Below are 12653 nucleotides of genomic sequence, written 5' to 3' on the forward strand. Positions count from 1 at the left end.
GTCTTTCCTTAGCCAATATCGAATTTCTACCACCTGTGTCTTTTATCCCATCCTCCTAGCTCCTTCGTATTCAGTCACACTTGTCTTCCTTCTTACATTAGACCTTTATACTTGCCACGCTCTCCACTGGAGATTGCATGGCTGGCTTCTTGTACTCAAATAATCATCCCCTCAGACATGTTTCTCCTTACCTCCTTCGCCAAAGCAGCCCTGCTGCCCTCCAGCCATTCTATATCCCCTTTTAATTAGTTTCTAGGCATTGCCACTACCTGAAATTGTATTATCTATCTACTTATTTCCTTGCCCTTCTAATTGGTAACATAAGCTACCTAAGGTCTGCACCTCCCGTCTTAGGCATTCAATGCCTGTATTCCTCCCCATTGTCAGAACAGTGCCTGCTCCGCACTCTGAAAATACAGTTTTCGAGGGGTGAATGAATGAATAGATGGAGGTGCAAAGAGGCACAGGGGATACCATGGTCGGCAAATCCCAGACCCTGTATTTCCTTTATGGAGCTTACTGCAATCAAATTGCTAACTCATTGGTTGGTTACGTTCAGTGCTCGGAGCACAAAGCTCTGACGCAGGGCAGGAGAGGGGAAGGAACTGACATGATCCTCCTACCCATGCCTTCCCTGACCCTCCGTTCTCCTAGATCCTGGGTGTTCTCACCACCACCTTCTGTCCCCAGACATATGAGGCTCAGAAGAGCACTCAGCACAGCAGCTGTGCCAAGAAGCATTTTCTCTCTAGGAAGCAGGGAAGTAACAGGAAGCCTTCCAAGATGAATTAGCGTCTCATTTCCTCTGACAACAGCCCAGCACCTGTTCTGGAGAGGGCTGAGAACACTGCCCCAAGACCGAGCTTACCATATAAATTGATGTACCGGATGCAGCTCTCGACTACAAGTGGTATAGCTTGTCCTGAATCCTTAAGAAAAAAAAAGAAATTGTGAGTTGTACTGGGCATGGCAGCCGGCAGAGGAAAAACGACAATGCAGACACAGATTATAAACTCAAGCCAGAATATTAGTACCATCGGATTAGTAGGAAAATAAGCAAGGAACTGCTAATCCTAAAGTCTCCACAAACAGTTAAAATAGAAAATCTCCAGTTATGTGCAGAAAAGACATAGCTATGATAATTTTAAAGAAATGCTCTGTCTTCTTACTCAGCTGGGAAGAAATCAGGACTCAGGAGGTTGACAGGCACATCGGGGAAGGGGAGGGAACCCACCCGACAGATAGGGTTGGAGTTTGCTCTTGAAGAGAGCTCTGCCTTCACTCCACTTTGCCCCACTCAACCCTTATCCTCCCAGTGCTCGAGCATAAAAAGGCAGGATTCAAAGGCCTCCTTCTAGCATGGCAGTATCTAATGCTTGAATTAAGAAGAACACACTACGGGAGGTAAGGATGGCCCCAAGGGTCCTTTTGAGCTCTGAGAAAGGAAGACCAGGTCTACTCCTGAGGTTACAATCTAAACATCCAGGCAGATGCTGTGTTTAACAATAAACATGTTACGAGGAAAAGTTCTGGAAACAGCTAATGTCAGCCATTGACCATTGAATGGCCAACCTTAGTCAAAAAGGCTGTGTAAGACACAGCTCTAAATATACACGTCTATGGGGGAGGTGGTGAATCTACTTCCGACTACATCTTCCTAGATGGGCCCATGGCCACAAAGAGCTGGGCAAGGGGTAGTTTTCTCTTGGATTCCATGATTGGTTGATCTCTCTGTTATTTTGGGTCACTTAAAGAACATAAAGTCATTTTTAAACTGTCTTTAAAAGAGGCCAAATTAAATCACTAGCCTCCTCAGGTGAGGAAACAATAAGGCATATGTAACATGCTCTCGTAAAGGGACAGAAAACACCCACAGATTTCAATGCCTTTGGGGTTCCTCCACACCCCACCTGTGAATTCACACCTTGATTAACTACGGTCAGGGAGAGGATAGAAAAATGGACCCTTTGGCAATAGGCATGGTGAGCCCTGCTCTAGAGGTCAGTACTAAAGACAGGTTCCATTCAGTTGAATGGAGCTAACGGACCTTTCTAGTAAATACCTGGTTCCTGGTTCGAGCATTTCTTCTTCCTCTGATAACAAAAAATAAACAGGCAGCAGAGCAGGAGAAAAAGAAAAGATTATGCAGGAGTAAGATCAGTTAGAGTAAGCAGATCCTTCAGAGTCCGTGAACGCCGAAATGCAATGGCAGCCAGCAACGGTCCTGGGGAGACTGCCAACCAGTCTGCCGATGGGGAGGGCCGCCCGTGCACCTCAGGGCCTCGTAGGAGCTCTGCACCCTGCCCCCAGCTAGCCTCCCAGGGTGCCTGCCTTGGACACCAGGTGGCAAAGGGGCCTCTATCAGTCCTTGTCAAGTGCAGGGATGTGTGTACCGAGGTGTGTACTCAGCCCCTTCTCCTCATCCCATGTTTAGCTTCTCCTCAACACAGGGGCTGTTACTCACTGATGGGCAAGGGCCCACCTAAGACACCTTAAGGTTAGCCCAGCTGCCCACAAAAAGGAGGGGCACACACCTTCAGGCATCTACTGTAACACTGTCCCTGGAAGTCAATTCAGGAAACCTCATTCTTAGTAAAAAGCTAATTGTACCAAGACTGTGTTTATTAGGTGCCCTCTGGATACAACCCGACAGGACTCCACCTGATTCCACATTCGAACAGCTTCCCATGCTTTCCTACCAAACACCCTGGGTACCTTTTCCTGGGTATCCATTGGCTTTGCTCTCCTTCCTACCCTGACCCTCACACTGGCACCGAGAACACCTCAGGGAACCCCAAAGCTGAGAAAGGCCTGCGGAAGGGAGGGCAGTAAAGAGTCAAAATGTTGTTATGATCTTGTAGGTAGCACTGGAGCCTTTCCTTTCATTAAAGCCACAGACGCCACCCATTTTCAGGGGAGCACGGTGTGTTCGTTCTTCCATATGCGGGTGCCACGTCTCATCCAGGCTGCTTGAGGGGCTGACCTGAGACAGTGGAGGATGGATGCCTTCTAGCTGGTGACATCTGTCCAGTACCCAGCATCTAAACAACTAGAATTATATGTTGGCTAAAACGACCTGAATCCTAGAATGGAGCAAACAGCCTGTCAGATGGGACTGTATGAACAATCTCCTAAAGGCTAATGACAACAACAATGGCTAGTATTTCCATAGTGCATACAGTATGCCAGGAGTACTCGAGAAACATGGCATATATTAGTCCATTTGATTGCGTCACACATGCATGAGGTAGGTAATTAATGTTCTCATTTTATAGAAATGGGGTAAGGGCTCTGCCTCCCAAAATTTATAATAAAATTTAAATGGGCTTCAAAATTTATAATAAAAATTGGGTTTCCTTCTGGCTGAGAGGAACAACAACAACAAAAAAATCAAGGATGTTGAAAAGGAAGTTCCGAGGACCCTAGAAATCTATAAACGTAGCTGTCATTCTTAACCTGGGGATGCTGCCTCATCCCACTAAACCCTCATCATCACGGAGTCCCAGGGATGTTATTGTACCAAAAAACCTTTCACAGGTTTGGCATTTCAAAGCTGGGTGTTCTCCGATCATGCAGAATCTTCTTCCAGACGGCACGTGAATCATACGAGAGAACTACACTCCATTCACAAAGGCTGAAGGACTGAATATATCATAACTGCTTTCTCATTCTCTGAAAGTGAATAACCCTTGAGGGCAAGCCCCTGCTGCATGTAAGTGCATCTACACACTGCCTAGTCATAGCAGGCACACGGAAGAGTTCGTTGAGCTGCCCTGAGAGTTTGTGGCATAAGTACAGTGTGACTAGGAGGAAATGCAATCATGTTTAACAAATATACCATATTTTTTTTTCCAGCCAAATGAGTGTTATTCTTCCGAGTCCCCTGAGGAAGAGGCTGGGCACTTACTCCAACAGTGTGACACAGGCTAAGTGGCTTTTCAGAGCCGGACAGCCAGCCCCTCTATAGCATATGCCTCTTGCCATTTTCTACCTCCAGGGGTGTGGCAGCGCTGAACTGAAGGATGCTTTTCCTTCCAATGACCAGGGCGTCCATTCTGATACGGAATTTGGGCACCACCGACCAGGGCCATGCTACAGGCTCTGAGGAACACTGACCAACGGCAGCCCTGACGGTATATTTAGCATAAGAATGTGGTGGCTTCCCAAGGTGACTACCTCCGGGGGCAAACGTGTGGTTGAAGAAGTTCTGATGTGTTTCTCAGGAAGAAGAAGGTCAGATTAGGTGGCAGTCACACACTGCATGTAGGAGCTTTCTATTAAAAAACTATTTCATTAAACAGAACACCGAATTTTCAAGTCCTGTCGGATAAGAGTCAGTTCCTTCCAAGTGCCCTGACTTATCACCGGTTTCCAAAGAGCTGGGCAAATCCAGGAAGGCGTGCCTGTCTCTGGCCTTCATTCATGGTCGTCCTCCTTTCAGGGACTTCTGTCCTGCTCCTCTCTGCTTTATTCCTATCCTTTTCTCACCTCCCCCTGCCCCCCTGCCCCCCTGCCCAGTGCCCCTGCAGAAGTCTCCTGTGTTCTAAGGCTCCCAGCGCTTCTTGCTCTGAGCTCCCATGGAACTTACTTGCAGTAATTCAGAGCGCGCATCCTGAACCACCTTAGCTTTCTGTGCTGAAAATCTCCCGAGCAGCCCTGTATGCCCCTTGGAGGCAGGGAGAATAGCTAACGTTCCTTTTGGTCCCCTCTCAGCTATGGGCAGTGGCTTTTCCGAGGGTAAGGGTGGACTGAGAAGAAGTCTTGGTGGAGACAGGAAGGGAGATAAAGAAAGAAGGACTCGATGCAGCTGTGTCTTCCATGACCTGTTGGATGGCAAACTGCTCACTCCGGGTCCCCTCCAAACAGTACCTCTTTCCTGATGCACCCAGGGGCACCCCTCCTTTTTGGATCCTCCGTGCCTCATCTTTAGGTATCCTAAAGCACCCCTTGCTGCTCCCTGCCCCTGGACCGTCCCAAATGGTCCCCTAATGTTCCACTGTCCCCTTCCCTACTGTCCCTTCCCCAGAGCTCAGCCCATAGGCAGAGACAGCTCTGGGACCCAGGCTGGCTCTGCTTACCTGGTCCCATGCCTGCCCCCTCACCCCGTCCTGCAGGTCCCGTGCGCAGCCTGTCAGGACGGAGGAAAGAGTACACTGAGCAGGGATAGCTTCCATTACTCCTAAATTGTCAGCAAAGCCGAAGAGCATTTAGTTTTCTCCTGCTTGACACCAGCCTTCTTTTCTGCAGAAAGTGTCTTTGCTGGATAATGGAGGGCTCTCAGATAACTGGCAGGGACCTTCACCCCTGCTCCCCCTAACTAATGTTTCTCAAGCATCTCCCTGCCCCCTGCTTCCCTTTGCAATTCTGTGGCCAGCTTCAGTGTCCTTGAGCCATTCATTCTATCTGGGATACCTTGGTCCTCTGCCCTTTGCATCCAGGAGGCAAGAAAAGAGAAAGTCACTGAGCTGCAACACTTTCATGTTTAGTTTAGGATGTACAGGGTTAATCTAGAATTCTAAAGGGACTACCCCAGCTCAATGCCTAACAAGAAGCAAAACAAGGTGGGAGAGTTTTCTCTCAAACAGTTTATGTGTTTCCTTTGCTGCTATAGTCTCAACCAAAATAACAACAACAACAACAGCAACAATAACAACAACAATAATAATAATCAGTTGTATAAAAATACACTCTTATCTGCAGGATTTTCTTTGTGTTGCTTCTAACCAATCTCCTCTTGGGAGGCATGGATGTGAAGCGAGGCAAGGTGGTTTCTCTAGCTGTCCCTCAGGCCTAGCTAGGACTGCAGTTCCTGAAGCAGGAAAGCATGGCTGGCGGGGACCACTGCACTGGCATTTCAACCCCACTTGGACTCCATGGGTTTCATCATGATCGATCCCTCCTCTGGGGCTGAGGATCCCGGGAAGGCACTTAGGATCAAATGGTCAGAGACGAAAGTAGTCTGCCTAGAAGCCCTTCTTGAAGCTAAGAGCAGGCTTCAGGGAGGAACTAGCTTGCTCCAGGGCTGGGGCCAGGGCATGACTGAAAGTTCTGGTTGGTCGGGGTAGGGCTGTTGGCCAAGGGGAGGAGGTGGAGAAAGGCTGCCATTACATTGGGCGCATTCGCGGACTCCGTGGCTCCCCAGCAAGTACCTTAATAAACGCTTCCATACAGCCGTTAAATAGTTTATGGCTACACACTGAGAGAGGCCTAGGTCTCCTCATTTTCTGTGGTTTAGGGGGAAGGCAGGGGGGCCTAGGGAAAATGGAACAAAAGAAATCAAGAAAGCAACCAACGCAAACATACAACTGGGAAAGACGCTCTTTAAAACCCATGGCTGAAGGAGAACACAAAATGCAAATGGAAACCCCTGAACCCCCAGCACATTGGTGTCCAATGCTCCATCTGAAGGCCTTTGGATGTTTAAGGGAATCTTAATTTACCCACAATGTCAGGCAGGAGCAATGCTCGCATAACACAGATGCATTCTAGATCACAGGGGGGACATAGTATGTATCCAGGAAACCACTGAAACCCCAATCAGAGGCTGTCATCCTGCAAAGCTGACCAGATGGAGGAGGAACCAGGGGACAGAGATGTAATCTGTAGCCTGAGAAAGCAAGACACTTTCAATGATGATTGGAAGGGTTAATTTTCATTATTTTGGCTTAAATTCATCACCGAGTCTCAACTCCCAATGTACCAGGGCACTGATCTTTCTAATGCCTCTTGGCATTTCAAATGCACTTGACTAATCTTTATTTCATTGATCTAAGAGCTAGGCAATTATTATTCTCATTTTAGAGATGAAGATACTGATGCCTGGAGGGAGCCTACAGCTTCTTTGGGGTCCCCAGGTGACCCGAGATAATGATCACATCCTGTTCTTTAGTCAAGTACACTTTTGATTCAACCGCTTTCAAATCCATTATCACCCTTAACGTCAGCTCAACCCTGCATGTACGGCCCCATTTTATAGAGGCAGACTCTGAGGCCCAGAGAGGGGAACTGGCAGAGCCAGGCCCCAAACTCAGGCCTCTATGGCTCCAATGCCAAGATTTTTCCCAACCGGGCCAGTCATGGAGCCTTAGGGCACTTTTTCGTTTCCAGCCAAGGACTCCATCCATCCCATTAACCCTTGCCAGCGGAGGACCCAACGGGTCAGGTTGAAAGTGTCTTGCTTTACTTTAGGATCTCCATTCCCTGTGCTCCACTCTTGGCTACAGGGAGGGGAAACCATACCACAGTTCACCAGCAACAGTGAAACAGCCACAGACACTGGACCAGTTTCCAGAGTTGCTCACCATGCATATACCTGTGTTGGCTTATTTGCTCATCTTTCGCCACCCAAGTTGGCCTGACTCAATGCTGCCAGCCTTCCAGGGCAAAGGGCTTTCTGAGGTTAGGAGAAGGGCCCCTAACCAAGAGAGGCAGTTCATTTTCAAATGGCTTGGTTCACAATTTAGGGAGCAACAAGTGGGGACCCAGCCTGGCACAGCTAATGTCCACACGTGACGAGCAAAGACCTGGTCCCCAAAGTCTTGATTGATTTCTGTGGATGGGCAAGAAATCTTATGGATTGGGGTGCCAATCAAGGTGAAAGAGGTTCATGCTGCCTCTGCTCACTGGCCTCATTGTGTTGTGCCTGTCTTCTTCAGCAGCCCAGCCATCTAGGGGAATCTAGTGAGCTTCTCCTACGTCTTTGAGTACTGAGCAAATGCTGCTAGCTCCAGGACATGCATGGGCAAAGACACAGCTGAATCCAAATATCATGCCACCCAAACATTGGAACCAAAATAACAGCACAGACCAAAATTTTGAAAAGAAACAACAGGCAAGACTATTTCAAGCCCATCTTGGATCTATGTCAATTTGGTTAGCTAAGTCCATGTCATTTCTTTTTTGTAAGTTACTGAATTTTTGAGGATGTGGGTATGTGGGGGTGGTATTTCTGGCAAAGGATCCACTTTGGAGCTTCCAAATGCCAAAAGAGAGCGTAAACAATGTGACACAAGGCCATAGGTTTTAAATCTTGGGATTAGGAATAACTTGAGGATATAGCAACTGTGCCACCTTGTCTCCCTAGTGTTTGGGGTTTCTATTTGTGAGCGTTCTTAGATGGTTTCCTTGTCTCATGCGTGATACCCTCACGACAACCCTGTGAGGCAGGCAAGACTTACTAAATTCACTTTAAACATAAGGCAAATGAGCCCATGAGAAATTAAGAAACTTCCCAAGGGGCACACAAAAAATATGTGATTGGGGCTAATTCAGCTCTTCCTACTCCAAATTCTGTTGTGAATGTGAAATTGGGAAGTTGCTTTTATCACAGAGCATCCAGCAGTCGCTCTAAATTATCTATTAAACTCCCATGGCCAGCAAAAGTAGAGATTCTTAATGTAGGTGTTGGACACCCAATACCAAAAATTCTAGGGTCGCCGGCTGAAGGGTTTCCTTAAAATAAGTGCAAAGGAGTTTTTTTTCTTTAAGTTTAAACAATGGAATAAAGAGGGAAAAGGATGCTTTTCCCATTTCTCCCGCCTATTCCGAAAGCAAAGGACTGCTCAAATCACTGGGATTTCTTTCTTTGTGTGGTGTTCTGTGCACTGACCGGAAATCTCTGACAAGGAAACGTAGCTATCCCAACTTTGCATGACATCAAATCAATTTTGACTTACTGAAGTGCTGGGTGGGGCACAAAGTGGGGAGCAGGGGGGCAGCTCAGCCAAGGAAAGTGGGGCAGCCTAAGCCTTCCATCTCTTCTGCTGCTCAGTTGCAGAGCAAAACGGAAAGAAAGAAAGAGAGAGAGGCAGGGAAAACAGGAACAGAGAAAGCCACGGAGAGGAAGAGAGAGAAACCAGAGACCAATGTCCCCTTTCTGCCTTTCAACCAAGATGAAAATTAACATATACTGGCAACATAGGAATCAGCCTCAAAATTGTTCTGTGGCCAAAAGGGTAGTGATTAAAATGTTCCCTAGATAACCCAATAGATGTGTGTGTGAACATCCAAAATGGTGGTAGTGCACTGCAGTTCAGTGGCAGTCAGGCCCCTGGAAGCTGTGCATGAGTACGCATCAGGTTGCATCTATCTGGACAAGAAATCTCAAGTGATTTCACGGCTAATCCACACCATGGGGACAAGCCAACCTGAGTTAGGGAAGCCAGTCTGTAGTTAAAATTTTATCACAGTTAAACCCTATACTTGCATCTGACCGTGCCATTTATTCATACACTTTTCAAGTGCACTCTTGCACCTGGTCTGCCTATTTTACGGGGTTATGAATTGGGATTATTCTAAGTTCTTAAGTGTGAGAAAAAATGTAACATGTTGCAGCCCATGTGCAAAAACTGGTCTATCTATACAAGGCCAGCAGCAACTTGGCTGAGGGGACCTGCTCAAAGGATCATCCAAAATGACACTAACGTTGGGCAGGAAATTGTGGAAGATACAGAGAGCCACAGCATAGAAACATCTTACCCAGGGCCTTTAGGATTAAATTAAAAACCACTTCAAGTTGGCAGTGCATTGTACAACGAATTTAAAATGATTTTTGGAAGGGGAAGCTTTCAGTTTACCAACAAAGTTGCCTCTGACCTTGGCCAAGGGCCAGAGTACAGATGGCTGGGTTTGCAGTTTACTATATCTAAGTGGGAGGTCTGTAGTCCCAACTTGTATTTCCCAGGCCCTAGGTTGAAGAGGGTGTGGAAGACTATCTCTCAAATGGCTTTATTTAAAACAACAACAAAAAAAAAAAAAAAAAAAAAAAAAAAAACACCAACTTTTCTCTGAGGTAGACCCTGGGCCCTGGCCAAGGGTTCGATTACAGATTTCTCCTGAAATCTGCTGGAACCATCTTCCTTTGCATGAGTTTTAGGAATTAGGAGGAAGTGAGGGATGGCTCAATTCATCCCCCATCTGTTTTCCTATTTGCAGACTTTGGTGTAAAATGTGGCTTCTGTTGTTTGGGGACTACAACAACATCCTCTTGCCAGAAAAACGAAATAAATAAGTAAGGAGTTTGTTTCTGAAAGGTTCTTAGAAAGTGACCCTGCACATCTGCTGGCCCTTGTACAGGAAGGTCCTTTCCTGGCATTACGAATCATCCAGATATTCTCAGACTGCCAGGGCCCAGTGGAACAGCTGCAGAGCTGAGCTTCTGGAAAGCCCTCAGTCTCCCCCACCCTAAGCCCAGCAAACTGAAAGCCTCAGAGCTTTCCAAGCCTCTTCTCAGCCAACTCTCATCCAGATGAGCAGGAAGGGGGTTGAGGGTTCATCTTTCCTCTTGCCAAGTATAACAGCTTTCCAGGATTCTGGGCCACTGGCTCAATTTGTGTTGGGCAGTGGGATAACTATTGCTGGGAACTCAGAAAGGGATGGGCTCTAAGGAACAACTCAGACAGCAACACGGCTGCTTATGGATTTCAAAACTCTGAAAGTGGAGGAAAGGTCCAGTCACTGAAAGTCAACCCCTCAGCTACCAGCTGCTGAGTGGAAAGTGTTCACTGGCTCTGGTCTGCTCAAGGAAAAGCGCAAGGGTAATGTTGAGCAAGCTGGAGAGAAAGCAGAAGTTGCCCATTTGTTACTTTCCCAGCAAAGGGCTCTCCCATCAGTCCATCCAGGTGCCCATGAGGTCTGAAGCCAGGGTGCGGGCAGTAGGGGCGTCTGTGCGCACTGATGTGGCTCTGCACATGCATATGCCCAGGTGTGTGCCATACGAGCCAAATCCAAAGCCTTGGCAAATGGGGACCCCAGGATGGGCCCTCCGCCCGGGCCGGACAGTTTGCTCAGCAGCCACAGAACAGATGGGGAAACAGGTCAACAGCTACCCCCACAGCCTCTGGCTTCTGCTGTCCGTCTTCAGCCACTCTGCAATATATATTACTGTCCCACCAGATGGAAAGCGCCAACAGAACATACCCCCACTTTCCCACAGCAGCTGGGAAAGGCGCCTCCCCCTCACCGGCCTGTAGGGGGCGTGGCTTCACCAGCACAGTGTTAGGACAAGCAAAACAGCCAGCCTTCTCTCTTGCACAGCCACACCATCCCCCCTGGAGACACTGGGGAAAAGCTAGACCACTCTTAAGAACAGCCCAGCTTCTCTGAGCTCCTTGGCAGCATCTGCCTTCCCACCTTCCCACCTTCCCGCCTCTCCTGCACCTCCCCTCCACCCCGCCCACCTCAGGCAGCAGGTGGAAACAACCAAGATCCCTAGCTCTTACCTGGTTGTGCCGCATTCTGCTCTCTCCCCTGGAAAGAAAAGTATACATTGATGTTAAATTGTTTTTTTTTTCTTTTTTAACCAGCGAACATTCATCTTTTTCTAAAAAGAAGAAACAACCGAACTTAATTATTTGTGAAATGGGAAATCTAATTATGCCTAAGTAATGGTCTGCTGGAAAGAATGGAGTCTCATTAAATCCCCAGTGCCTCCTATCTGTAAGGCTATGTTCACATAAATTTCATTTCGTGTTGTTCATGTATGTTTTTTTTTTCTTTCCAGCAATTTTCCAACTACAGCCTGCTGACCACATGCTTTAGAATTTTCTGGGGATGTTGTTAAAAATGCAGGGTTTTTTTGCTTTCCCATGAGCCTCCTGAATCAGAATCTCTGAGCTAAGAAGCCACGAATCTTCATTTTAACAAGCACCATGGGTGATCCCTTCTCTGCCTGCCAAAGCTCTAGAACTCACACACTGCTTTATACCAACAAAGGTTTGTGGAGCACCTGTCATATGCTTGGCCCTGAAAAGCAGCAGCCAGAAGATACCTTCTTGTTATTCCTCAGCCCAGCCACATCCCCACCCCGACCCCTCCTGCCTTCATTCTCAGCTGAAGACCTCGCTTCCTTCCCTGGAGAAGAAAATCAGTAAGACGGGTCTTGGCATGCCTCCATATGATGCACCCACCTACCTATGCCTGCCCATTCACGCTCTACCTCCCGTCCTGGTACTCTGGGGAAGCATCCCAATTCTGCCAAAGCTCAGACCTTCTGCCCGTGCTCTGGGTCTTACCTCTTCCACCCTTCTTGGGGCCTCTGCTTCTGCAAGTGTCCCCCTCGACACCTCTAACATCACCAATCTCCTTTCTTCTGCAAGTGTCCCCCTCGACACCTCTAACATCACCAATCTCCTTTCTTCTGGATCATTTCCATCAGCATACAAACATGTTCTGGATAAGTATAACCTAGTTTTGAAACCTCCCTGGGCTCGCTTTCTCACTCTAACTCCATTCCCATTTCTCTCCTTTAGAGCAAAACTTGCTGAAGGAGCTTTATAGAGGCACTGTTGCTTCCCCCACTCACTCCACTGCAGCTGGCTTCTGGTCTCACCATCCACAGAGACTGCTTGCTCCATGTGGTCAAATCCACTTATCTTCTGCGTCTTCTCTGCTCTTATCTGACTTCTCAGCACCATCAACTCAGTGAATCACTCTCTTCCTCTTACCAAGTGTTCTCCTTGATTTTCATGACTCCACACTTGCCAGGTGTCCTTCCCACTCTCCAGGCTGTTCCTCAGTTTCTCTTGCTGTCTCCTCCTCATCTGCCCCCAGGAGGTGCACCCAGCTCTCTTTCTACACACCCTCTCTGGGTGACCTAAGTGCTGACTGAGGACTCCCTAATCTTACCTCCAGATCTTCCATTCCCCTGGAATTGC

The 12653-nt window shown here is 47.7% G+C and overlaps 1 protein-coding gene across 4 annotated transcripts in view; it reads right to left on the reverse strand.

Moving 5' to 3' along the window:
- Positions 1 to 12653, reverse strand: part of SRGAP3 (SLIT-ROBO Rho GTPase activating protein 3) — a 262281-nt gene that overhangs the window by 40579 nt on the left and 209049 nt on the right. For 2 of the 4 annotated variants that reach the window (XM_042910078.1, XM_042910083.1), the window contains exons 11-13: positions 11220 to 11247; positions 6150 to 6252; positions 869 to 929 (exon numbers count right to left, since the gene is read on the reverse strand). In XM_042910078.1, the coding sequence (XP_042766012.1) occupies positions 869 to 929; positions 6150 to 6252; positions 11220 to 11247 (192 nt within the window). Of the gene's footprint in view, positions 1 to 868; positions 930 to 2047; positions 2094 to 6149; positions 6253 to 8675; positions 8763 to 11219; positions 11248 to 12653 lie in introns of all 4 variants that reach the window. The other 2 variants (XM_042910093.1, XM_042910102.1) reach the window with 2 other exon arrangements.

Source organism: Panthera leo, chromosome A2 (genome assembly GCF_018350215.1).
Source record: "Panthera leo isolate Ple1 chromosome A2, P.leo_Ple1_pat1.1, whole genome shotgun sequence".
In the NCBI taxonomy this organism is placed as follows: domain Eukaryota; kingdom Metazoa; phylum Chordata; class Mammalia; order Carnivora; family Felidae; genus Panthera; species Panthera leo.